Source organism: Parambassis ranga, chromosome 24 (assembly GCF_900634625.1).
Source record: "Parambassis ranga chromosome 24, fParRan2.1, whole genome shotgun sequence".
Classification (NCBI taxonomy): domain Eukaryota; kingdom Metazoa; phylum Chordata; class Actinopteri; family Ambassidae; genus Parambassis; species Parambassis ranga.
This window is the reverse complement of record NC_041043.1, coordinates 12339534-12366512: the sequence shown is the minus strand read 5'-3', so window position 1 is coordinate 12366512 and position 26979 is coordinate 12339534. Positions and strand designations below refer to the sequence as shown.

General features: G+C 41.0%; 3 protein-coding genes across 3 annotated transcripts; 2 read left to right on the top strand and 1 right to left on the bottom strand.

Moving 5' to 3' along the window:
• The first annotated feature begins 2712 nt into the window (after window positions 1-2712).
• tmem63a (transmembrane protein 63A) lies at window positions 2713-13657 on the top strand. The gene is made up of 23 exons (XM_028397223.1): window positions 2713-2851; window positions 4465-4642; window positions 4723-4802; window positions 4908-4986; window positions 5161-5198; window positions 5308-5450; window positions 5685-5736; window positions 5810-5918; window positions 6517-6587; window positions 6672-6752; window positions 9406-9523; window positions 9647-9780; window positions 10073-10216; window positions 10514-10667; window positions 10746-10852; window positions 10953-11039; window positions 11258-11323; window positions 11526-11688; window positions 11837-11942; window positions 12025-12192; window positions 12325-12440; window positions 12527-12577; window positions 12852-13657. Exons 2-23 carry the CDS (start codon window positions 4490-4492, stop codon window positions 12978-12980), a joined length of 2349 nt encoding a protein of 782 aa, XP_028253024.1. The 5' UTR covers window positions 2713-2851; window positions 4465-4489; the 3' UTR covers window positions 12981-13657.
• A 6173-nt stretch (window positions 13658-19830) lies between these two features.
• On the top strand, window positions 19831-22694 carry rsph9 (radial spoke head component 9). Its single transcript, XM_028397224.1, has 5 exons — window positions 19831-20133; window positions 20230-20386; window positions 20524-20653; window positions 20775-20921; window positions 22474-22694. The coding sequence occupies exons 1-5, from the start codon at window positions 19907-19909 to the stop codon at window positions 22632-22634; spliced, it is 822 nt and encodes a 273-aa protein (XP_028253025.1). The 5' UTR covers window positions 19831-19906; the 3' UTR covers window positions 22635-22694.
• Window positions 22695-22749: 55 nt separating this feature from the next.
• Window positions 22750-26368, bottom strand: mrps18a (mitochondrial ribosomal protein S18A). The gene is made up of 6 exons (XM_028397225.1): window positions 26197-26368; window positions 25409-25440; window positions 24153-24257; window positions 23918-24041; window positions 23389-23461; window positions 22750-23295 (listed from the first exon to the last, which is right to left on the bottom strand). The coding sequence occupies exons 1-6, from the start codon at window positions 26342-26344 to the stop codon at window positions 23151-23153; spliced, it is 627 nt and encodes a 208-aa protein (XP_028253026.1). The 5' UTR covers window positions 26345-26368; the 3' UTR covers window positions 22750-23150.
• Window positions 26369-26979: the final 611 nt, after the last annotated feature.

The following is a 26979-nucleotide window of genomic DNA, read 5'->3' as shown; positions in this document are numbered from 1 at the left end:
ACAAGCACACAAATACAAACTTTCTTCATTAGAACTTAGACTTTAGATTTATCCTCACTCATTGTAAAATAACCATTTTGATTCTTGTTTAAAACACTAAATAGGCACTGGATTACACAGACCTTTATATAGTTACCTTAAAGGTAGGGTAGGAGATTTTGAAAACTCAGTGAGAGTCAGCCAGATTTTGAAAGTAAACACACGCCCCTTTCTCTCTGAGCTCACCCCGAAGCCACGCCTCCCAATCACATAGACACTAATTACCTGAAGACGAGCTGCGGTCTGTGACTTCAGCCATCATGCACGTACCTCTCTGGTGCGTGCAGAGCAGGAAGAGAGTGACAACCAGCCAATACTCCGCACAGGGTCCACCCGGAGGATTGGCTGATGTTTTTAGCGTTTTATAGCTTCCACAGATGATTCATATTCTTCGTTTTAATGCAAAACTGCCAAACTAATTGGTTGCTATCGGACTGTAATTTAGCAAAAAGTGCATCAGAATGAAATCTCCTCCTTTAACGCAAAGCTAGTAAAACTTATATTTTTTCTAAGGCTCATATGAAAAGCTCTAAGCCCCAAGAAAGATGCTCATCAGCACCACTGTTACATAATCAGCAATAATGTCATTATGTTATCTAATAAATATACCTGAAATGTGTGTTTCCTTCACCCTATTTTCCAGTTGGTCTTCTGACAAAAACACAACAGTTTTTGGTTCATAGTGGCCTATATATCACCAGGAGAAGGTTACTACTACTTACTGTAGTTAATTTGACCACTGTAGTTAATTTGACTACTTACTGTAATATGTTGGACATCTTGTTCTGTTTGTTGATAGATGAATATCAGCATCTGTTTGTCTATGCTATAATGAGCAACGCAGTACATCCCGTCCACAGAACGTGAGGTCTGCCTCCACAGGATGATGTCGTATCCTGAGCTGAGGTCACCACGATCATTTAAGGCGTCTCTTACCTGAAAATAGAAAGTGTTATATCGGTACTACATGAACATCTTAGCACATAAATGCATATTAACAGGTAGAGAGCAGCATTAGTATGATGTCACCGTCTTATTTCTAGTCAATATGTGAAAGGTTCCCTCTTTTTTTAAGATCTGTTTTCATCAACTATGTAAATAAATGTCAAGCTGATGTTTGGTTCTATCTTGCACATCTCTATTTAAATGTGTGTGTATTCACCTCCAATGGGCTTAATCCAGTTTTCTTGCAGTCCCTGTCCTCACAGAGGTCTTGAGCTACTACTAGCTCCACACTGATCACAGCATATAGATGTACTATGTTCTTTAAAGCCTCGGTTGCAGCGTTAGTGGGGTTTATGGACCCACTGGAGTCATTTTTCCATCTTTTCATTAAGAACTCATTCAGGGGACTGTTGTTGTCATGGTGACGGGGGTTTACATAGAGATTACTTAGATACTGCTGAAACCTGGTTGTGTTTCCAGTTTTAAGATCCCGATTACTCGATTCCTACATGACTCAAAGTATAATTTCCAGTTAGCACATCTGCTGATTGAGACCAGTTATCAGTGGCCACCCAAACCTTGTTTCTGCCTCCAGCATGCTCGAGAAGCCTCGATAATCATCGAGAGTCAGTTAGGTCAATATCACTCTGCTACTTGCTCTGTGTCTCTGCTTGACAAACCCAGCTGTCACTAAGGTTCTTGGACTTAAAACATTATCTGTCTCTTCTTTCACATTCTTCTCATTGGTCATATCATCTTATCATGGAAGGTTTTCTGCCTGGTTTTATAAATATATTTAGACTGACCGGTATGTTGAGTGAGAATTAAAATTATTTGTTTAGTTATTTGTGCTGTGGTTAGTGTCACAGGTGACTCATGAGTGCATCACATGCATGGTTGATAATCAAACCAGGTAAAACATGATTTCTTTCTTGTCAACTTCCTTGTTTGGTGGCCACCTCACAGCAAGAAGGTTCCTGTTTCAAATATGTTTGGACTTTCCAGGTTCTCCCTGTGTGGGTTTTCTCTGCACACTGCTGCTTCCTCACACAAACCAGAGACCTGGATAGGTGTGGGGACACTAAATCACTGGGTGTGACTCTCTCTATGATAGATTGAATTATTTGGTTTGAATCAAGTCATTTTCTTTGACTATTATCCCAACAGCACATTAGATAGTTCTATAACTAAATCAAATCTCTAATTAATACCTATTAATGTGTTAATAGGCCTAATGTAATTTTTCAAAAAATATTGTTCTTTTAAATGTTTTATTTCTTTGTTTTGTAAAGCCATGTGTGATAAAGTCATGTGTTGTATCATGTGTGTGGGACTATTAGCTACATGTCGCTGCGCCCTCAGTGCTTTCATGCTTCATTAGCTCTGACATTTTCCAGTGTTTGTAGCCTGTAGTTTTATTCTAGACCAATTAATTTAAAATTTACAATATATATATATATACACACTCAAAACATTATTTTTTTTAATTGTATAATTCATTTATTAAAATATGTTATGTTCTAATGGTTGGAAAGTAATATATAATTATTATAATTATTAATATTTACTTTATTAATCTCGGAAATGTCTTTTCCTTTTTATGTATTAATTTTTTTAACAGTCTTTTTTATTGACACAGAGCTGCTGCCAGCTCAGCCTCACGCACACACACAGCAGTAAAACAAAACTACCGCTGTGGGAGGGTCCTGGCTGCGGTCTACGCATGCGCAGAACGTGGGGAAGGAAAGGCGCAGTGAAGGAATCCTGTCGGACTTCTGTGACACTTTCTACATTTATAGTAGAAGGAAGTTTGATTCTTCTTCAATAAAGAAAAGAAAGGAAAAGAAAAGAAAAGGCGGATTTACAGGTAGGAGAGTCTACACACCAGAAACACACGCAAACAAACAGCCAGTGGAGCAGGCGCAGATATGAAAATCAGGATATTGTGGCGGATGTTGACATAGCAGAAGTGAGGCAGTTGGACGACCGGTAAACAAAGTGCTGCTTGATTCATTATTAACATATTACTTTTTAGTGTAACCTTTTCCCCGCTTTGTATTCAATCAAAGCGTTTGTTTAACATTTTGAACTCTCTTCTTCAAACAGCTGCACAGTCTCATATAGCACAGGGATTATCGGCTGTGTTGTAAGTTACTGTACTGTGTGACTCAGTATTTTTGTGAGTAATTGTGAAATTATGTCGAACTCTTATCTGCGCCCGCGTGACTTGGAACGTGTTCCATCTATTTCAGTTTAACCAGCCAATGCACTACTGTAGTAGAAATCATAAGGAAAGTACCTTCAGTTTGTACTACATCCACTGAAACCACAGTCAGTGGGGCACCGCTGCTGGTATTATATCATTCAGCATTTTATAAAGTGCTGAGTTAATTAGGGTCATTGTAGTAACAGTGAGAGTGGAGGCTTGCCTGATCTCCCGGTCACTGCCAAGTAACATCCTCACTAGTTATTTATGCAGATGTTATAAGTCCATATAGCTCATGACAGTTTTGAGGAACCTAAGAATAGAATAGAAATACTTTGTTCATTCCAAGCTGGCTCGCTATTGCAGCATCAATATACAGGCACTCAGCATACTAAACATATACTTCTTATGGTATAGACATGATTTACAATAGAAATATAAAATACAAAACAAAAGTGTGCAATTTAAAAAGTTAAACCTTGTGCAAAGTCTGTCAGTTATAAGGAACCTAAAAGGACCTTTTGGCTGAACCACAGTTGTTTCGACCCAATCAGTGTTAGTGTAAGTGGAGAAGACCTTAAATACATTTAAATGTTCAATGTTCATGTAATTAATGTAATGCATATGCAGGTAATATAATATATAAATAAGGTAATATAAATAAGTAATAAAATAACATGTGTATGGTATATACATATACATTACTGCTTTTACTTAATTATAAGACCTGATAATTTCCACCACCAACTTTAAGCTTTTACTGTAAAGACTCCCCCTGTTGATTCTCACAGCAGATCGGGTGCACGCTGCTTAGTGTAACCGCATGATTTCATCTGTGACAGGAAATAAAATGTTACACAAGATGCTGCAGTGTGGAAAAAAAAAGCTCACTGTTGCACGCTTCTGACCACTGTGCTGAGCTGGAATGATATCAGATTAACTGATCGCTGGGCTAACAAGCAAGTGTTTGCTTGTTACTTTCCGGTAATTTGCAGCGTTTATCTGTCGATAAAAAACTGCGTATCACAGGTCAATGAGGACAACCCGTGAAATTGTGACAGGCTCTCTTCACTGTTTAAACTCTGTGGACAATCTACATATCCAAATCTATGATAGTAGATATCAGCTGCAAATCCAAACAGAAACAGTATATCCCTGTGCAACACACTGTTTTTAGGTCTATATTTTACACTAAACCATGAAGTGGAAAGGTGATTTGCTGTCAATAATTAAATTTTGGTTTGTTTTCTGTATATTTCTTTCATTCTCTGCAGACAGACTGCTGGTCCCACTCTAGGGATGTCTTCCCCATGGTGGCCCCTGCTGGTCTCTAATGGCAGTGGATTCTTTGACAACAGCAGCTGCTTTAACTCCCAGCACAGCACCGTCCTCACGGGACTGGACTTTGGAGGAGTGCCACTTGTCCTACTGATTGACTTCTGTGTCTTTCTTGTATGTTTTCTGTCCACCTGAATTCTCTGTTTTGAATGAAAAAACAGTGCTAAAGGTTCTCGTTTTCTTGCAATCAACAGGGGTTGCTGATCCTCTTCTCTATAATCAGGAAGAAGTTCTGGGACTACGGACGTTTAGCTCTGGTTGCAGAAAATGAAGGGTTAGTGTTTGGTTTCAGCCACAAGTTGTGACAGTGATTATAATAAGTAAACCTCCCATAATGTAAAATTCTGTCTTTGTGATGATGTATTATTTTGTGTATCAGGTTTACGGAATCAACGCACCGTCGCTATGGACGCATGTCTTCTGTTAGGTCCTACACAGATGACCCGGAGTATGAATTGGTATGTTTAAGTAAATTTTTACCATCAATGATCACTTTAACCACACTTTAAATGTTAAGATAATTCTTGATATAATTGTATTGACATGACATGCTGCTGTAAAACATCAGTTTTAATCAGAACATTATGTATTTTCTGATGTTTACTGAGCTTTAATTATTGCTTTCCGTTCAGGGATTCTGCTCTTGGCTCCCTTACATCCTCACAATGGAGTAAGTATCTTATTCACCCAAATCTTTTTTTTAAATCATGCTTACAGTGTGTGTAAGCATGTGTGTTATTCTAATTTGTCCTGCATGTGTCTGTGTGTGTGCGTTTCAGTGATGAAAAAATAAAAGCCAGGTGTGGCATGGATGCTGTTCACTACCTGTCCTTCCAGCGTCATCTGATCATCCTGCTGGCAGTCATCACTGTCACCTCCCTGGGAATTATACTGCCTGTCAATTTGACAGGAGACCTGCTCAGTGAGTCACACCTGAATGTTTAGTTTGGCAGGGATTATAGTCAGATATTACACATGGACAGAGAGATAATGGCATGGCAACGGTTAAACTGTCTATTTTATAACCACAGACTTGCCATTAAAGTTTGCATTTTCATTTAGATCAGTGATAAGTAAGTTAATTTTGTTTGCATTTACTACTACCACTACTACTACTACTACTCATGTTTTTGTCTTAACCTCTGCTTTTCTTTAGGAAGTGATCCACGAAATTTTGGAAGGACAACAGTTGGGAATCTTAAAATAGGGTAAATAGTGTTAAGATTAAAAAATGTCTGTACACATAAACAACATGCTTAACTGATCGTGTTTTGCTTCTAGAAACGACCTGTTGTGGCTGCACACAGTGTTTGCGGTTCTCTACCTGATTCTGACAGTTTTGCTGCTGCGGCGTCACACATCACAGATGACAGGCATGCGCAGGGAGACGGTGAGTCTCAGACTACCAGAATGAATGCTAAAAACCTGATCATCCCACAGTTCCCTTCCCTAATGGCCTTTCTACACTGCGATTTTTAGCGATCTTATAAGACCATTGCATGACACACTACACGACGTGAATCTAATAAACTTTGGTACGACGTCAAGTTTCATCCATTCACTGAATCGCAGGCGATCGCATGTTACGACGTACGTCAACATGCGAGGAGGAGGGAGACATGGATGCGGGGTGACAGGTCGTAGCAGCTGTCACACTGTGAGACAGTCATCCTAAATTTCTGACACCGCTAGAATTTGAGCTCAGCTTGTCTTTGGTCGCAAGACGCTGACAACGGCCATTGTGGAACCTGTCTCACAGTGCGACGTAAGACCACCGATTTAGAGCCACAGTCAAAGATATCTCCACGATTCTCCTATGATGCTCGTCTTTCGTCTGGGACAGCCCATAATCGCACAGTGTAAACCGGCCATAACAACCTACATGTGTAATGTAGATAAAAATATAATTTTGTTTTTTTGTTTATTTTTAATTACACTTGTTTATGAGAAGCTATGCACAGACCAATTTGCTCTCTTTCATTTTGCAGGCCAGAAACACCTTGTTTGTGTGTTCTGTCCCTAAAATTGCAACAGAGGAGGCTGTGAAGACCCATTTCATGTTAGTAAACAGACATCATCATCATTTAAAGTCTATGTCTTGATGAATGCATCTTAATGTTAGTGCTGTTTATTTTTCCTGCAGAGAGGCGTACCCTTCATGCCAAGTCTGTGCTGTGACCTTGGCCTATGACGTCAGCAAACTCATGCACCTTGATAAGGAAAGGTAAAAATCAGGTTCTACATTCAAGTGGTTATATCTCTCTGTGCCAGTGTGTGCAAGTAAGCCTGACCACAAAGTCTCATGGTCAACTTGTACACAGTTCTTTACTGATAGTTGCATTTGGGTGCTTCTGTGTGTATGCCTGACATGACAAATAGACAAAAAGGACTAGCTTTAGCAGCTCTTCTCTCTTCAATGTATGACTCGTTTTAAATACTTTCATATTTTCTACATGTTTTTAGATATGGTTTAAACCATCACTGTATTTTGTCACAGTCCATGCTTATATATTAGTGTAGAGAAGATTGAAGCAAGGCGTCTGGACTTGTAGAGTTTTCTAGAAGACGTTTCGCTGCTCATCCAAGCAGCTTCATCAGTTCTAACTGTTTGGTGGGGAAACATGGTTTATATGTGGTTACAGACCTCAGTGGGTGGGTCTGGGTAAAACTTTAAAAAACTTACAAACAATAGCACTAAATGTTTCCATACTTACCTGTGATGTTCTGGCTGACTGGGCCAGGTGAGTCTAACGACTGGCTAACGACTATGAAACTGCCGGAGGGGGACTGATTGACAGCCCTTTGTTCTTACTGTGATTATGTGTAAACTTCCTGGGAATGGATGGAATCACTGCATTGTATGTGGTAGAAAGATGATGTCTGAGGCCACCACCTCTGTTAAGGGAAGGTTTTTCCAGCTTAACATAGATGGCTTCCTTAACTCCTCTTTCATACCACCTTTCCTCCCTGTCTAAAATGTGAACGTTGTTGTCCTCAAAGGAGTGTCCTTTGTCTTTGAGGTGGAGGTGAACAGCTGAGTCTTGTCCTGAAGAGGTGGCTCTCCTGTGCTGAGCCATTCTTCTGTGGAGTGGTTGTTTAGTTTCTCCAATGTACAGATCAGAGCATTCCTCACTGCACTGGACTGCATATATCACATTGCTGTGTTTCTCCCTGGGAATCTTATCCTTCGGGTGAACCAGTCTCCGTCTCAGTGTTGTCATAGGTTTGAAATGGACCGGGATGTCATGGTTGTTGAAGATCCTGCGGAGTTTCTCTGATACTCCTGACACATATGGAATGGAGATGTTCTTTCTCCGCCTGGTGTTGTCCTTCTTCTTGTTGTTGGGGGGTCTTGTTTTTGTGGCTTTGATGAGTGCCCACTTCGGGTAGCCACATGTTTGCAGGGCCTTCCTGATGTGGTGTTGCTCCTTCTTCTTCCCCTCTGAGCTGGTGGGTACAGTTTGTGCTCTGTGCTGCAGGGTCCTGATGACTCCCAGTTTGTGTTCCAGTGGGTGGTGTGAATCAAACAACAGGTACTGGTCCGTGTGTGTGGGTTTCCTGTACACTTCCACATTGAGGCTCCTGTCCTCCTCAATATGTACTGTGCAGTCCAAGAAGGCCAGATTGTTGTCCTTGGTGTCCTCGCGAGTGAACTTGATGTTATTATCCACTGCGTTGATGTGTTCTGTGAACCGTTCCACTTCGTTAGTCTTGATTTTGACCCAGGTGTCATCCACATATCTAAACCAGTGGGTGGGGGTGGTTCCAGGATAGGAACTCAGGGCTCTTCTCTCCACTTCTTCCATGTAGAGGTTGGCCACAATAGGAGACACAGGTGATCCCATCGCACAGCCGTGCTTCTGTCTGTAAAAGTTCCCATTGTACTGGAAATAAGTGGTGGTCAGGCAGAGGTCCAGCAGGTCACAGATGTGGTCTGGCGTTAGGTTGGTTCTCTCCTTGAGTGTGCTGTCTTGTGTGAGGCAAGTCCTTACCATCTCTGTGGCTTCTGATGTAGGGATGCAGGTGAACAAGGAGGTGACATCAAATGAGACCATGGTGTCATCTGGGTCCATTTGGATCTTCTCCACCTTGTTCACAAAGTCCTGCGAGTTGTGAATGTGATGTGGTGTGTCACCTACCAGTGGTGTCAGGAGTTCAGCCAAGTGCTTAGCTACGTTGTATGTGATTGAGTTTGTGCTGCTGACGATGGGTCTGAGGGGGACTCCTTCCTTGTGTATCTTGGGGAGTCCATACAGGCGTGGAGTGGCTTCCCCCGGATACAGTCGAAAATAGAGCTTGCGGTTGATGATTTGGTCCTTTTGGTCCTCCAGTTTTTGTAGGTAGCTGACTAGTTTATTCTTGTAGTTTCCGGTGGGGTCCCTCTTCAGTGTCTCATATGTGGCTGTGTCACTGAGGAGTTCTGTCACTTTGGCGTGGTAGTCCTGTGTGTTGAGCACCACTGTGCATCTTCCTTTGTCTGCTGATAAGATGGTGATGTCCCGGTCCTTTTGTAGTGCAATCAGGGCCTTCCTTTCATCACTGGAGAGGTTGGATGGCGGTGCTTTAGCAGTGGAGAGTGTGGCTGTGACCTTTGTAAGTTTTTTAAAGTTTTACCCAGACCCACCCACTGAGGTCTGTAACCACATATAAACCATGTTTCCCCACCAAACAGTTAGAACTGATGAAGCTGCTTGGATGAGCAGCGAAACGTCTTCTAGAAAACTCTACAAGTCCAGACGCCTTGCTTCAATCTTCTCTACGTATGATGACCTGGATGACTGAGAATCTTCATCAACAAACTTATATATTAGTGTATTATTTCAGACTTATTATAGAATTAAGTGCGCATACAGTCAGGGTATATTCTTTCACTTCAGGATGCGAGCTGGAAAAAACCTGCGCTACTACGAGCGTGTCCTAGAGAAAACAGGGAAACGTGAGCTGATCAACCCCCGTTTGTGTGGTCACCTGTGTTGCTGTGCCACCTGTGAGAAGGTAAGACTCAGAGGTTTTTAACTTGTTTGTCAAAAAAAGGTGGACGTAAAATTACATCAAAGGTTTTCTTATGGCTGCAGAGCTTTAAATCTAATTCCCCACATGTATTCTGTGTTCTCTTAGGTCGATGCTATAGAGTACTACAGTGCTAAAGAAAAAGATCTGCTGGTGGATGTGAGAAAGCAGGCTGAAATAGCACCAGAGCGCCCTCTGGGGATTGCCTTTGTTACTTTACAGACTGAGGCTATGGCCAAGTTGTGAGTATCAATTTTAACAGGCTCTCATTGTTCTACCTCTGGCCAGTCGTTGCTACAGTTCTCGTTTTATTTCTTTAAATGGAGCAACGCATTCTGACACAAGCTGGCATACTGTATATGTTGAAGCAGCTACTGTTACGATGGGTAATTACGCTTGTCCTCTGGCCTGATCAGGACTGTTATCTCTCAATTTTATTGTCACCGCGTGACTTTCTTCTAGATAAGAGGCCTTTGGTTGGCTGTTTGTGTCAGGTGTCTGGTTAATGTAACAGCTGTCATTTAACATCTGCAGCGTTCTGAAAGACTTCAATGCACTCAAGTGTGGCAGCACAAGCTGCTGCTGTGGGAGGGAGCCCCAACCATCATCCCTTAGTAACACACTGAAAGTGAAAAAGTGGGATGTCAGCTATGCACCACATCCTAAAAATGTGTTTTGGTAAGTTCTGGAACCCCCCATGCACATCATATGACTTTGTATTAATAATACTGGTGCCAATAGTCCCAAGCAGTAATCCAGTTTATTATTATTAGATCATTTTTAGTGGAATGATTCTAATTAAACTAAACCTAATTCAGTAAAACGAGTTTTTAAAGATTAAGGGCTCTTTTTGTCTGACCTAATATATAAAAACTATGCATATTTAAATTATTGACAAATGTAAAGAATTCTATATAATCTGACTGTGATCATGTTACCTGAAGTCACAGTTTTCCTGTTTTTCATACCCCACAGGGACAACCTATCAGTGCGTGGCATTGTCTGGTACCTGCGCTATGTGGCGCTTAACTTCCTCCTTTTCTTCCTGCTGACCTTCCTTACCACCCCCACCATAATTATTAACACCATGGACAAGTTCAACGTGACAAAGCCTATCCACTATCTTAATGTGAGACACGCAAATGCAAACAATTAAACAGCAGTGTTGCTTTCAAAAAGTTATGAAACTTCATATTTGTCAATCTAGAGCCCCATCGTCAGTCAGTTCTTCCCGACACTCCTGCTGTGGTCCTTCTCTGCCCTGCTGCCTACAATAGTGTACTACTCTACACTGGGGGAGGCACATTGGAGCAGGTATCACACACACACACACACACACACACAGTGGTAGTGTAGTAATTGTTTTCTATCACCAGAGGTAACTCTTTTTATCCCACTTCCATCTGTGTTTAAGGTCCAGTGAGCAGCTCAGCATGATGCGCAAGCTGTACTTCTTCCTGCTTTTCATGGTGCTTATTCTACCCTCGCTAGGACTCACCAGGTAATTAAAGACTTTGAAGAGAAAATGTCAGGATCCACTTAAAATGCAGTAGCTACTGTAAACAGTGCACACTGCAAACCTGGTGGGGGTTTGGTCACCTTCGACTCTGTTGCCATCACATTAGCGGAGTGTAATTTTGGTAGCTAGCAAATAGATGTACTGTGGTATTCTGGATTTAAGAGGAACATAAACTCTGTAACTTGAGTCTTTTTTTTTAGTCTTGCAGTGTTTTTCCGCTGGCTGTTTGATAAAGAGTTCCTCGCTGGTGGAAAACTGCGGTTTGAGTAAGTATTCTGTCGTTTAGGGTTCCTGCTTCTTTAATATGTAACTGTACCGATATCTTTGAATTAGAATTGTGACATATAAAGAGATTTCCAGGTTCTATTAGTCTTCTATTCTTATGTTTGATCCGTTTTAAAAATGTACACATTTGCTGAACACAAGTGGCTACAAAATGTTTTTATTCTTTTTTCCCTCTTACTCCAGGTGTGTGTTTTTACCTGACCAAGGGGCATTTTTTGTCAACTACGTGATCACAGCCGCCCTGGTGGGCTCTGGGATGGAGTTGTTGCGGTTGCCAGGGTTACTGCTTTATACCATTCGCATGACCTTTGCACGCTCTGCTGCTGAAAGAAAATATGTCAAACAGGTTTGGAATACCCTTGTCCTGATGTCAATTTTTAGGAACTTTCCCCCATGAAGGCATGCAGGGAAAGTTTCAGCCGAGCAGATATGTAAACAAATGTTGGCTTTTTCTTGCTGCCTCATCTCACCTGCGATGTGCTCCCTTTTCACAGAATCAAGCCTATGAGTTTGAATATGGAGCCATGTATGGTTGGAATCTCTGTGTCATTACTGTTATTATGGCTTACAGCATCATTTGTCCTATAATTGTCCCTTTTGGTGAGTCATTGTCTGACATGTATTTTTATATGACCACTTCCACAGCTGATTTCCTGTTGGTGTTGGTTTGTATCTCCATTAGGTTTCCTGTACATGTTGCTGAAGCACCTGGTGGACAGACACAACATGTATTTTGCTTACCTGCCTGCTCGCCTCAACCGCCAAGTTCACCTTGCAGCTGTCTCTCAGGCTCTGGCGGCACCCATCATCTGCCTCATATGGCTTTACTTCTTTTCTGTCCTCAGAGCAGGTTAGAAACATGTTGCACCTGGAAAAAAGATGATGGACATTTCTGTCAACATTCAAAGTTTTCAGTCATGGTTCTGCTTGGCCTGCACATACTGTACACAGTAAGGTAATTCTGTGTGTATGTGTGTCTCAGGTTTCTGGACTTCCACATCTCTATTCACCCTGGTGGTCTTGTGTTTCACTGTCTTCATCTGTGTCAGCTACACCTGCTTTGGTCATTTTAAGTACCTCAGTCCACACAACTATGTGGTGAGTGTTTCCTCATGTGTGACTGTGTTGTTACTGTATGTCTCCCTCCACAATGAGGCCTCAAACTGTTTTGTGTTCTTTAACAGGTCAAGGAGGAGGACGAGGATACTGTAGAGGGAATGGATGAAAACACCACGGTACTGTACTCACGCTTGTAACAAATTCCACAGCATAAAGAATAAAGATCAGACCCGACTTAAGAATAACATCCTTATACAATCATTTGCCATTCTTCTTATGTCAGTCATATTGGCAAGTATTGGCTAACATGTTATTATTACTTAAAAAGTGCATACTATGTTGATTGACCCATAAGAAATATGATGTGAACTGTTCAATTTGTGGGAATCTGCTCCAAATTTAAGGATTCTTACCAACAAATAGTGCTCTTTTTGTTTTGTATATTTACAGGTGTATCTTCCCAGAGTGCTTAATCCCAAATCACCTGCCAGCAGCAGCCCACAGAAGCCCAAATCTCAGCAGCAGTCTTATGGCTCTACAGAGGCCAGTCCAGCGGAGGAAAGCATGGGAGATTGTTAAACTTACATATTTCAGAGCTGAGTCAAAGTCAGGGAGTCAAGACACCCATATACCTTCTGAATGTAAATCTGCCTCCTTCATGAGTTACACAGGGTCAAAGTGAGTTCAGTGCCTTCACGGACCAACGCTGTCCCTCACAGTTCTACTTTAAGCTAAAGCAGCCAGTAAAAAATAGATGATTTAGAAATATATTTGTGGAATTAAGAATTTTGATTGATATTTGGGAAATCATATTGCACCTCACCAGCCTACACGGGGACACATTATTTAAATATAAAGCACATTTACATGATAAATATCTGTTTGAGGGACTGCTTCACCAAGGATTGTTCTGCCAAAATCTGTAATTTAAACTAAAGCCATATTCTTTGTAATGCATTTCTTGCACATGCTAATAATACCAAAAAAGTTGGGCAAACAGCATTGCTCCTTGTTTTTATTATTCAGGAGCACCTGCCAAGTGAACAAATTAATAATATTGCACTTTTTTTTGGTTTTCATGTTTACTAAAGAAATCTTTAAAATCATTTTTTTTTTACTGCTGTAATTAGAAAAAATTTCTATGTAGCTTTTATCAGTTTATATAATGATGCTGTGTCATCATTGAAGAAGTGTTGTAAACAGGTCAACGTACATTTGTATTTAATGAAATTTAATAAAGAACTAAATTTTAAAAGGAAACTTGTCGTTAATAGCTATGATCTTTTCTCGTCACTGGGGGGCTCTGTTGATCTGCAGCGCAAAACTTAAATGTCCATAAAGCAGTAAAAAGAAAAAAAAAGTTCAAATGCATAGTCTCAGTGAGGATTTCTAACTTATTCTGACATTGGTATGAGCCAGTTTACTGCTTGACAATTCCAGCAGCTCCACCTCCTCACCTGATCCTTTGGCTATTGTCTCCCTTTCTATTGCCTTTTTCCTTTTGCTTCGTCTTGCCCTTTTTCCCCTTTCTCACCATGGTACCTGCCTCAGCTGAGAAACACCACTGTTGTCAAATAAAAGGCTTTTAAAGCACTGGGGGTGATTAAGCACAGTTGTTAAATATGGGTAATGAGGTGCTGCGCTAACACATCTAGATGAGTATAGATGCGGTGAAAGAAGTTGGGCCTGTTAGACGAGGATCAGTGTACACTAATGGAGCCTCACAGCAGCTCTTGAACAACAAAAAACCAGTTCAGGAACAGTAACCACTGAAGAGGCTCACAATGGCTTCAGCCCAAGCATCAAACTCACTTTATAAATGTGCACATATTTACTAAAAGGCCAACAGTGCACAATTACAACTGCATATTCATGGTTCACACAAGGAGCTTTATACCTTAGTGAAACCTTTGTGTTCAAAGGTTACTGAGTGTGCTTTGCCCTTAATGTCAGACAAAGATTATAAAACAGTCTCTCACTTGTTTAGTCTTTCTTGTGTGTTATTTTATCATGTGTGTATGCGATTAGGCAATAAAGACAAAGCTCCTGCTGCTACATGATCTCTAGCATGCTGAAAGAAGTGATAATATAACCTATGATATAACCAATTCTGATGATCAGACAAACATACATACACTGCATGACTCCCATGCAAAGGAGATTTTTTGGAAACGGACATACCTCAACTCAGTCACATGAGAAAGCTGTGCAGGGTCAGGATGCGGGGGCACTAATAACTTGCAGACAGTCTCATGAGGCTCCAAGGATGAGCTAGCGAAATAGGTTGGAGCTTGATATTAGATATCTGATATACTGTCTGCACTTTGTGTGTGTATAATGCATGGTCACCGCTGGAGTCTTGTCTTCTAGCTCAGCTCAGTGGTGCATAAGTAATGTGGATGTTGAGGCTAAGGGAAGCCTGGGAAGCAGCTGTGTCCAGTGGCCAGAAATACAGCTATCCAAAACCACACACTATAAACTTTGACCCGATGTTAAACACTCCACGAACTCACTGGCTCTGCTTCAGCCCACGTGGATCTCGGCTTGTAGTTATGAGTGTGTGAATTTCTGATTTCAAGTTAAATGCAATTACAAGCAAATTGGGAGCATTTTGTGGCATCTAATGTTCAAATTGACATTATGCGGTTTCACAAAAACACCTAATTTTTTCCACTCCTACCTCCAGAAAATGACCCCTTGCATTTGTTTATACAGGTCTGTAATTTTCTAATATTTCCCTAACAGTTTCCAAGAACTTGTTGGAAAAGACATATGCCATTTGATGCAAATTATGGAGAAAATGATAATGTCCTGTAGCCAAGTAAATATTAATTAGCTTATTACTGGAAACTTATGCAATGTGCATCTGTGTGCCTGGTTAACGTGATTTCAACCAGATGCCTCTCATTTCCTGCCATCTATTGTGAATGAATTAACTAGAAACAACTTCAAAGATATTTTTAGTACAGTTCATTTTCCAAATCGCAGACTAAGAATTAGCATTTGTAATTCATAGTAATAGAAGGTATAACAGGACGGCTTATGTTTATGTGCTATATGAGAACACGAATAAGCATATTTCCCACAATGTCAAACTATTCCTTTAAAGAGATGTGACCAAAATATACAGATGAAAAAGTAAACTTTGCATTTCTCTACAGGAACGTCAACAACAAGCTAATATTAGCCTAGTCAAATTATTTCTTATCTAAACTGAAAAAAGGAAGTGTTCATACTTATTACAAAATAAATATAAAAAAGGTAAACAAGGTCAGTAAACAAATAAACTTTAAAACTTTAGGAGAAGCTTGGGGTAATTACTGAGCAGGGTGCTGGCACCCCAGGTCAAGAGAAACAGCAGTGTTTTAGCTTGTAGGGTATTACTAGCATACACAATATGCCCTTCTCTGGATCCAAATATTTATCCAGTGTTAATCCAAAACCTCTATGACGCTGTTTTTGCATTCTTGGTATTGTTGTCGTCTGTCCTTTTGTATACCTCAGACGCTATTATTTAGTCACTACACTCCCTCTCTCTCTCTCAGAATTCACTTAATTCTGCACTCCCAGGCCACTGAACTCAAAAAACCCCACCATGTTTGTGTGTGTATGTGTGTGTATTAAATAAGAGTTAAACCCATTTAGAGTCCTGAGGTTTTGGGGTCAAATTTCCTTCATGTCACCACCAAGATCGATGGATGTGACCTCTGACTGCTCTAATTTGTATATAAACATGGCTCTGACCAATCACAGCATCGCGTGGGATCATGCCAACCAATGAGATACTCTGGCAGCATCGTGCTCTGTGGCACTCCTATCTTTTGTCCGTCAGGATTAGTGCCATGGCAACGCTGGTCGCCTGGGAGGTGAGTTTCCCAGAGCAGCGGGACAAGGACTGAAACAGACTGCTTCATTCCAAGTCTCACTTCCTTCCCGGCCAATTGGGAAGCAGGACTGGAGTGGTGTGTATGCGTGGGTCACTCCTAAGTACAAAACTTCCACCTAGACTGCCAACTCTAATGAGGTGCCATCCTGAGCCACAAGCTCAAAGTGTGTTTGTCTGAGTGGGCGAGTAGGTGGGTTGGTGAGGGGCCGTCCTTGTGTGTTCTCTTCTGTGTGGGTACTCAGTAGAAAAGTCACCCCACTCTCCCTCCCTTTTTTTCTTGGAGGACTACATTAGCCAGAAGGGCAGAGGGCCAGGCCGCTGAAATCACAGCTGCTGACGAAACATGTGACTCCAGACCGAGGCCCCTTTGTTTGGACAATTACAGCCAACACACAGAGCCCTGGAAATGCAGTGTGACAAGGGAACAGACAACCACACAAATGACCTAAACCTGCTTGATGTGTTTCAGGACGTGGTATTTTAAACAGACTTACACTGGATTATGGTCTTTAACTGATACTTTTAATTGTCAATATCCATTCAATAAAGATCTATATTTTTATAATTTCTCCTCTGAGTGACCAAAGACTTTGGTATCTCCATAAACTCTGGGGGAAAAAAATGGCTTCAGCTCATGTACAGAGACATTTTTGCCATTTTTAAGGCAGACCCAGAGAGATTACTCATAGATGGAAACAGGGGAAACACCCAGAGTTTCCAGGGTTCCCAAGAAAGTCTAATTTCCACAGTAGCATTTACGAGTGCTGCTGGTGGTGCTCTCTCTCTCTTCCACCAGGACATTCCAGCCCACAGCAGAGATGGCTGTCACCCTGGAATGTACATCTGAACTCGCCCTGTTCACCTGATATGCCACCATCCATGAGACAACTACAGTTGGAGAAAAAAATATTCACCCCTAACAGAGGAAAGAAATTTTAACACAAGGCTAAACAAAACATTTTTACCATAGCAGTTCCTGTGAGAAGGCTTAATTACTTTAATTTCACAGAGATGTTGCTGCTGGAGATAGAAATGAGAAGCGTATAAGCCAAAGAACACACAATTTCCACAATCAAGCACGGTGGTGGCAGTATAATGCCTGAAACTGTGAATCTTGTCAGGGTGGAAGTTATTCTTCCAACATGGCAAAACATGATGTTGATGCCATGGAGGCTGGAGTTACGAGAGATGACTGTTACAAAGAGAAGATCTGCATGCTCAGTATGAATTAAAAAAAATGATTTCATCTTTGTTTTAACTAACTTAATGGAGTCCACCATTCCTACACTGGATTCATGATGCTTTCACCTGTACAAAGCATTCCTAAGAAAGGATGTGAGCGTGTAATCACAGCTCCACGTCGACGCCGTTTCACATTAAATTGGTCGGAAATGTTGGAATTACACTGGTGGTAATTCTATACAGCTCTAAAGTGGTGCTACGTGGTGAACTGTGAAACTGATATCAATGAGATACAATTGCAAACCCTAACGCTTGATTGCACGCAGTACAAGCCTCATTTCCTGCGATTCTCCTGAGCGTGAGAAGACAAATTAAACGGAGGACAACACCATTCTCTGTATTCACTGAATGACCGAGATTCCCCAATGTAACTAAAGCACCCACAGAAACCCTCACATACTTTGGGGCGTATAATTTTAGGGGCGTATAATGTAAATGACACAAACTAACACAGTGGTGAGCTTGTTTGTCAGCAAGGTAAAGTGCTAGAATAGGATCATAATACAAGAGATTAGCCCAACACATGCAAACTGTCCAGAATCATTAGCTGGACAGTAGCCAATCGTGTTTTTGTAAGTGTAACTCAAGCCAGCTTCACACTGCTGGCTAAGACTGCTGGACCAGAGCCAGGACAAACCAAACAGCTGATGTCCGTTCAGTGTCTCTTAAACATGATCAGAGCAGCAAACAGGGATTTCGGCAGCACTCATTACTGCCTTGTTACAAACACTGTATCAAGTTTAATAAGGGGAAATTTACTAGTATATAATAGTGGTAATTCTATTAAATAGACTGGCAGGTGGATGGTGGACAGCTGCTCAGCACAGAAAGACACAACACAAAAAGTTTTAAAGGCCAGATCGGTCGACAGCTGACATTTGAGGATGAAAGGACAGCAGAAGAAATGTTAAAAGATGATCAGAAAGACATGTAACACCTCCTTCCTCCTCTCCCATGCTAGATTATGTTCAGATGTGCCAAAATCACCTCAACACTGACACAGACACACACACTGGGCCTCTTTTTCAGGCCTTAAATCCTATCTGCATGAACACCCTTGCAATGACAGCCACGGGCCATGTGCTGGGGAGTTTATGTCACAAGCCGGTAAGCTATGTTGATTTATGACCATGGGAAGACTTAACAACCTTACATATACAAAATCTGATCTGTAAATACACAGGTATTTGTTTGTTTTCTACTTAAACAGATAAACACAATGATTGTGAGTACACAGGAAATGCGTGTTTCCCAAGAAATGCCCCGTTGATTTCTGAACACTCTTCACTCATATTCCCATGTGCCGTGCAGTCATGTTAAGGCATGAATCCTGCCAGATGTTCACAGGGCTTACCCTACTCTGCCTTCCAGACACTTTGGTTGAAATCGCCAGACTTTGGCCCTTCCCTTCTTCAGTAACCTTCATGGTTGAAACAGAGCGAGCACCCGGGGGCCAACATGGAACCAACCATCTGCACTGAGAACAAGGGGCCAAAAGAAAGAAGAAAAAAGAAAAAGAAAGAATGAGATGTGTGGGTATGTATGGGCATATGGAAAACTGGTTGCATCATCAATCAAATTCACTCCCTTTCTGACAGGGTTTGCCCAGGTTTCACCATCTAGGTCCAGTAGGCTACATGTTGGAATTATTAGCCAGTTTAAATGAACTCAAGAAACCGAGGACAGCTGTTACTAATGACATAAACAATAAACAAATGTGTTTCACTCAGTGTCTCTGTAAGCCTTCACTGTCAATGAGCCTCAGTGGACACCTTAATTTAGTTAAATGGAAGCTAATCATGTTTATGTTAGTTTAGCTAACATGTCTATTGTTTCTGTAATAAATCACACTGTTTCCTATGATTCTCTGGGATTTCAACATGGCTGCCAGGATTAAGAAAACATACACCACCAATAACCTAACACTGTTTTTTTCTTTGCTTTTCTTTTCTTTATTTTTAATCTGGTCACGGCACATTTCTGACCTCATTCGTGCTGCTGGCTGCTAAAACAATTCATAATTTTACCTCCAACAAAAGCTTCCAATCTGCTTTCAGCTTGTTCCGGTTTCGAGGCTGCAGCTGACATGCGCACACTTGACGTCACGCGCGTAGCATACAAAAACATTAAGATACACTTAAAACATGACCAAAATAAACGTTTTTATTTCTGATATTGACTCAAGGTTGCAAGACACCCGCGAGAAAAAAAACATTTTGAATAAATAATAAAAGGAGTGAGGGGGGGTACATGGGTAGCGCGCGCCACTGGGTACCCATGGCAACGGTGTTTGTTGTCATTAGCGACTTGTAAGCTGGTAGAACTCTAAACAGCGTGCAGAAATCTTCTTTATAAAGCTGTTGCGTTATAAAAAACAATGGACACAAACTCGCTGTTCTGTTCTTTGGAACTCGTTGCCGGAAGTGGACACACTTTAAACGTTGAGCAACGAACAGCCCTGGAGACTTCCTCGGCGATTCTGAAGAGAAACTACAAATTCCATCGAGTCTTGCTGTGGGGCAAAATACTGGGTTTAAGGAAAGATTATTTTATAGTGCAAGGAAGAGGAGAAGATGAGATCAAAGATAGAAAGAACCTGTACAGGTAAGACAGCCATAAGATGTGAATCATCTCAGCCACTCTACTGTGTGTGTGTGTGTGTGTTTATCTGTACCTGACTGGCTATCCTGTGGTCTCCAGCTTCAACTGCGTAGACTGGTTCGTCCTCCCCACTGCCACAGACTCCATGATTGAAGAAGTGTCCAAACTTGGGACTGGACAATTTATAGGAGACCCGTCATTTGTTTATGAGATCAACAAACGGGCAGAAGGACCTGAGGCTGTAGAGGAGGAGGGGGTAGTGTGATCAGTGTTTTTGTTATATTCAGTATTATGCACCCATCCACTTTCATTTAAAGAAATTCTTATTTCTAAAATCAAACTATTCCTGATCAGGTTTGCAGGATGTTTTGGCTGAAGTTCTGTTTCTTACAGCTTAAGGTCACTGAGGAAACAAGGCTGGCAGTGACGGTGCATCAAATCGATGAAGAAGCGTCTGTGGTACCTCGTGGTGCCTTTGTCAGGAGTCCACACAGTCTTGTCCAGATCAACCGCAGCTTTGGTGGTAAATACACTGTACAGCATATCCTTCCTGTGACTCAGATTTTTTCTGGCGTGTAAATTCCCTCCTCGACCGTGAGGATCAGTTTCAAATCAGTATTTGGGATTTTTTTTCTTTTTCTCAGGTCTCTCTGATGCAGAAGCAAATAAGCTCCATAATTACCTGCACTTCAGAGAAGCGAAGAATGTGAAGGAGAAATCCATCCTGGAGATGGGTGATCTGAACCCAGCTTTGGACTTCCTGGATGTACTGAGTGATGACATTCCTAAAGGTAAGGCCCTCAGGTCACCTGGCTGATCCTTTATTATTTTTTTAACAGTTGCAATATTTGGTACAAGTGTTGATGGATTATGAGACAGCAAGTCCCCCCTTCCCTTCCCTCCTTCCAACACTGAGTGATGGAACAAAACAGCTGGTTTGCATCCTTCTTTTGTGTTGTTTTTGTTTGTGGTTGATTTGTGGTCAGTTTCTCAGCAGCGTTTCACTCTCTACTGGCCTTTTTTTTAATTAAACCAAGTCTGAAGAAAACAGTATGTGTAGGCAGCCAGTGGACAAGCAGTAGTATATTAAGTTATTCCCATGCTGCAACTGACATGCTACAATGCAACTAAACGAGGTGTGATTCTGCGTAAGACCATGGCGGTAATTCAGCTGACTGAAAACAAATTGCATCATTTTAACAGTAAATTGGCTGGTTAAGCAAGGCTTCACCGATAAATACAACCGACCTGCCAGAAGGGAAGGATTTTCTGGGAATACACTGGAGGATTTTTCAATTTAACTTATCTTATCATCTATTTGTGGACTGTGGTCTGACAACTATGGTTGGATTTGAATTATCTGGGGGGATAAAAAAAATCAGACAGAAATCAGTGTGTTTGATGAGAACCAATTGCTTCTCACATCTGTAGGAAATCAAACAAGCACACAAGCAGGAATATCAGCAGTTTTAGTCTTGGCTACATCATCTGCCAGTTACCAGTACTCTCCCCTCTTTCTATTACATTCTTGTAAGTTTGCAAACTTTAGGCCCTGAGATGGTCAATTTCCCACAAAAGACTGTTTTTCATTTCGAAATTCATATTTGTTTGTTTGACAAAAAAATCAAGTCCAGCACGCAAAGATTAAAATATCAATACTTCAAAAAGAACAATGTGAATTTTGTCATGCATAGTCATGCCTTGCAAGCCTGTGAGGTTTCGTAGCTTAGCTGGATGTACTCCAAGCCAGAGAGAATGTGCACAGTTGAGGGTCTGGATGCAGAAGTGCGTGTGTGAGAAAGAAAAAAAAAAATGTTTAGCACCATAACTAAACATGCAACAGATGTTGGTTTTCAGACCACATGCTTGTGTGTGTTCTCGGGAGTAGCTTGCGGATGTCGGCAGCGTCATCACTAAAGTGTTAACATTTATTAACAGGCCTCTAGAGAGGAATATAAAAGATCACCCAAAGACAGGTGCTTTCCTCTGAAACCCTCCCCCCCCCCTTTTTCCATAACTATTTTGTTTTTTTCTAAAATCTGCAACAGACATTACATGTTGGTTTCATGGTACCCAGTCCATTTCCATCATTCAATTCCCCTGGCTTTAGTGTTCTGGCCACACCCAAACATATTGAGAAATGGACTGCAGACAACAAAAGCACAAACCAATGATTTATTGTTGTGTGCTTTAGCTGTTTTTCCCCCATTTGAAATGTGTTAAGATATCCAAAAATGACTGTTGCCCTTATTATTCTGCTCATAGCGGCAGTTGGAGAGCAGGATGTGGCAACTTCCTGCATTTATCATCAACTGTTTACGAGTTTTCTGTGTTTGTGTTCAGGATCGTGGAGTCTTCAGTTCGAATGTGCCCGCAAAGTGTGCGTGCTTCGCAGCCTGCTGTGGCTCGGCCTGACCTTCTACCACGTGCCAATGACGCAACAGCACGGCTACATCTACACCGGTGATGGGACAAAGAATTTGAACCTCCCATTTATGTTATAGAAAAAGACATCTTAGGTTTGATTCAATCAAATCCAAAACAAAAAATAAAGTTTTTTGTTCCAATACTGTCCTCACGCCACAAGCTGTTTCTTTACAGCAAACACATTTTGAGAGGCAGAGTAAACACACACGTTTTATTTGCACATCTGTGTTGTGTTGAGTATACACAGTCAACATACCAACTACTTTGAGACTGTAACACTGACCCAGTCATTGCTCACACAAAGTTGTCAGTGAATTCACTTCAAGGGCTTTTGGAGGAGCAGCGGTCAGAATAGAGGGTTCTGGGTGGGGCTGAGCACGATTCATTTTAAAGTGTGACAAAGTTGAATAAACAAAGGTTGGAATAAACACAGGTGGGTGAAGCTTTTAGGCCCTTTTCCCCACAGCTGTATGACAAAAGTCAAGGTAAACTGCAGCCACAGTTTAAACGACATTATCCTCTGCATCCCTGAATAATGGGCCCACACCCACTCCCCTCCAGCTGCTGTACTGATTTGCCAGACTTTCCGTCCTTCAATGTTTTGTGTACAGAGGCTTAAAGCCATAACGCACGTTGTTCTTAAGTATTGGGTGACCGACACACATGCGCCTCTTACACCACTTCAGTCCTTTTTTATAGATGGGTTTCACCGAGTCGATGGACCAGCGTGTCAGGTATCTGTGCAGAAACAAACAGTACCAAAATGTTTTAATACTTTTGACTACACTCTGTTCTGACTGCAGACAATGCACACATGGATTCAGGTGTCACCTGTTAAGTTGTGGCTTGGGTCTCTTTGGCACATGGCCCTCTGGAAGTTTGGGTTTGTGGTCAGGAAGTAGACCTTGAACAAAATGAACAATCTAAACGTAACGGCCTTTATTGGCATAAAAATCACAGTCTCTACAGAATTTAAACCTAGCAATGGGTAAAATGATGACATACACAAAAATGTGGCCAGCAGTTAGGGCCTGTTACTGCATCTGTGTAGAGCTCTGAGGGTATGCAGGGTAACCTGGTCAAAAATGTGACGACCTGCTGAGGCTACTGTGTCTGCTGGGAACTGCAGGGACTCTGACTGACCAGTTCTTTTTTTCTAGCAGTGTTTATGCTGCTACTTCCTGATGCAACATTAAGGAATTTAAGGAATGACTCTCAAGTGTTGTTTTATGTAGGCACCCAGCAGTTATGTAGTAGTTTATCTTAGTTTAAGATATCCCTATAACAACAATGTTATTTTTAAAAAGGACAATGAGACTTCATCACGGGTAAATCATGAGTACCTGATCTGCACACTGACCTGCTCTGTGAGCCATCTGCACACAGACGCCAATCTTGCGATGTTCCTCTAGACAGAGACCAGTAATTCTCCTCGGCAACATCCCTCCATCAGCCCTGATGAACTGACGAAGTAACAAGACATCCTGAGAAAAGGGGGGAAAAAAGCCACAGAACATCAGCCACTTTAAAGATCAAACACACTTCACTACACTATCTCTGATATTTTGATAACAGAGAGCTGTGCATGTATTTACTGTGTAGTTGTATTTGTGCTGCAGGTTCCATCTGTAGATTGGACAACTGGCTGCAGGATTTGGAGGCTGTGGTCCTGCTGGAAGCTCGATGATCTTTCCCTCAATCTGAAAGAAGAGGGAGGCAGTTAGAACTACAGTGTTTTTATACATAGTTTAACTCAACAAAATGCCCCAAATGCCCAGCATTAAAGCAAAAAGGAAGCCGAGCAGAACACATTTTGGTCTTTGATCACCCATTAATTTGTAATGGCTCAAAAATGAAATGCAAAAGTAAGTGGACCACAAACTTCATTTTGCAAGTCAAAGCTGTTCAGGTGTAATTTAAATGAAATGTATGTAGGAGGGAGTTTGGACAGCAATGATTAAAACCATATGAGCTTAACCATATTAAAGTTAACCCATACGTGCTAAGAGAGATCTCACAGATCTCAAGAGGAAGAAAAAGGATGACAGGGCAACATCAGTTTAGGAAAAGCTATAAATCATCTTCGAAAGATTTAAGCTCCATCCAGCAACAAAGATCTACGAATGGAGAGCATTCAACACAACAACTCAGTCTACAAGTGGACGCCCTGCTAAACTATCATGAAAGGTAATAAATCAGGTAAAACAACTCAAAAGTAACATCTAGGGATTTTCAGGCCTCTTCTGCTGCATCTGGGATCCATGTGCAGGCTTCAACAATCTGGGGGAAACTGAATAGACATCTTATTCATGGTTGCTAGGAAGAAGCCTCAACTTATAATCGTTACCACCATGTTTGGCAGAAAGTCAACTCTGAATACCACAAAAAAGAAGTCTCCCAACAGTGAAGCTTCCCTTTGCATGACTTCATACAATCAAGAGAGCCATGAATTCTGAGGCCTGTCTAAAAATTCTTGAATTGGAACTTCATACCATCAATCGCTGAGTTATAGGTGGGACATGCAACCAGATAATGGTAAAACAAATCAACTAAGGAATGGACTAAGGAAGACTTACACTGCATTTTAAAGTCATAGTGCTGAGCTAAATCTGTAAAGTGGGCACTTCAGCTTTGATGAAATAGTAGTTCAGTCTGTGTGCTATTTCGAATGTTTGTTTAAATTGTGGACTAGAGAAAACACCATAAAAAGCTTCTGTAAGGTGACTGACATCTCAGCCGTGATACACTTCATATTATAGAGGTCTGTGCATTGGGTATTTTACCTAAACATACAAAAAAATACTGAATGCTTGAAAATGAACAAAAAAGCTACATATATGTTTTTACTTACGGTTGTTGTTTTAGCATCTTGTTTCTCCACCACTGTAAAACAAATATTACACAACATTAGAGCATGTACTAAACTATCAGTGTTGCAGAATTAATTTTCCTCACTTCACATAACATTCTTAACCTATTATATTTGATACTAATTTACTCAAAGTAAAAAGAAAGGGTCACACTGAGAGTCATGGCTCAAGATGCCTCTGGTCTGTGTGATTTGCGTTATTTATTATCTCCCTGCTCCCCAATCCTCAGCTGCTCCAGCAGAAATAATGTCAGGCTGCTTCTTTCACTTCATTTACTTGCATCATCCAAGTAAAGCTTAAAACCAACTTATTATTATTATTCCATTATTCATCAGAAACATTTGATTTTTAGTAGCTACTCCAATATAATTTAATAACAGTACCAAACACGGCTGATACAAACGCAACCATTATAAACTGAACTATTACACATCGCGTTTACATATATGACCACAGACCTAAAGTGACATGAACACAACTTTATAAACAAGTGCAAATACTCGTCAAACCGTTTAGCTAACGGTAAACATGGAGAATGTCATTGAAATGCATGCCCCTACGAACGACAGTTATTTATATATTTTATTTAAGTGCTTTATTTCTATTCGAAACTTCATAATGTTTAGTAGAAAGCAGAATGCATGAATAAGACGCAAATGAGACAAACGCGGAGACATCTAACAAAACACAACACATTTCTTTACGTTAGCATGCTAGCTAGTTATCACACCGACAGACTAAAACCGTAACTTTTAGGTTTAAGTCTCACCTTGACGAATGCCTCTGCTCTGAATGGTTAAAGCGGACAACTGAGGAACATTTATCCTTTGTAACGCACTCACGTTAGTGCTTGTTGTACCTAGTTTTAAGCCTGTAAATGAGGTCCAGACAGACCTCAAGACACTGCGGGCCGCCATGTTGAATGCGTGACCTTCTCGTTCGGAGCTTCCTGTCTGGTAAATCTCGCGAGAATTAAACAGTGAGACCCTGCGAGAAAAATCACTCACTGCATTAAAGACTTAAAACTCGACTAGAAAACAGGTTAAACAAGTGTAAATTGTCACCATGCTCCTGAATGATTGTTGTTATTGTTTCATTAACTTTGTTTTAATAACAAAATTCCTTTTTAATTCCTTTTTTTTAAATTAATGAAGTCTGACTTATGAATCATCCTCAACAGATTGGCCTCAGAGGATGACAAAAATGACACACAAAACACAAAGCAGCATAGTGTCAAACTAAATTAAACACAGGAGGGAAGAGCAATGCAGACATGGCCTGATTAAAGAATGCAACCTTCAGGGAGAACTCCCAGGAAAAGTGACATGCATGGGTTTTTAAGCCCTTAGAGGAATTTATTATTAATACATTTACCATGTAATTCCATGCAAAGAACATGAAAAGCATGTAAACACATAAAAACAGCATACATCTTTGGATACTTGAAATACCTTTGTGTTGCTTTTGTTTAGATGCTGAGGATAGGGTCATTGTTCATACCTCTATTGCTACCACGCCGATCAGATGAGAGCATGAGAGGCACCTAGAGGAA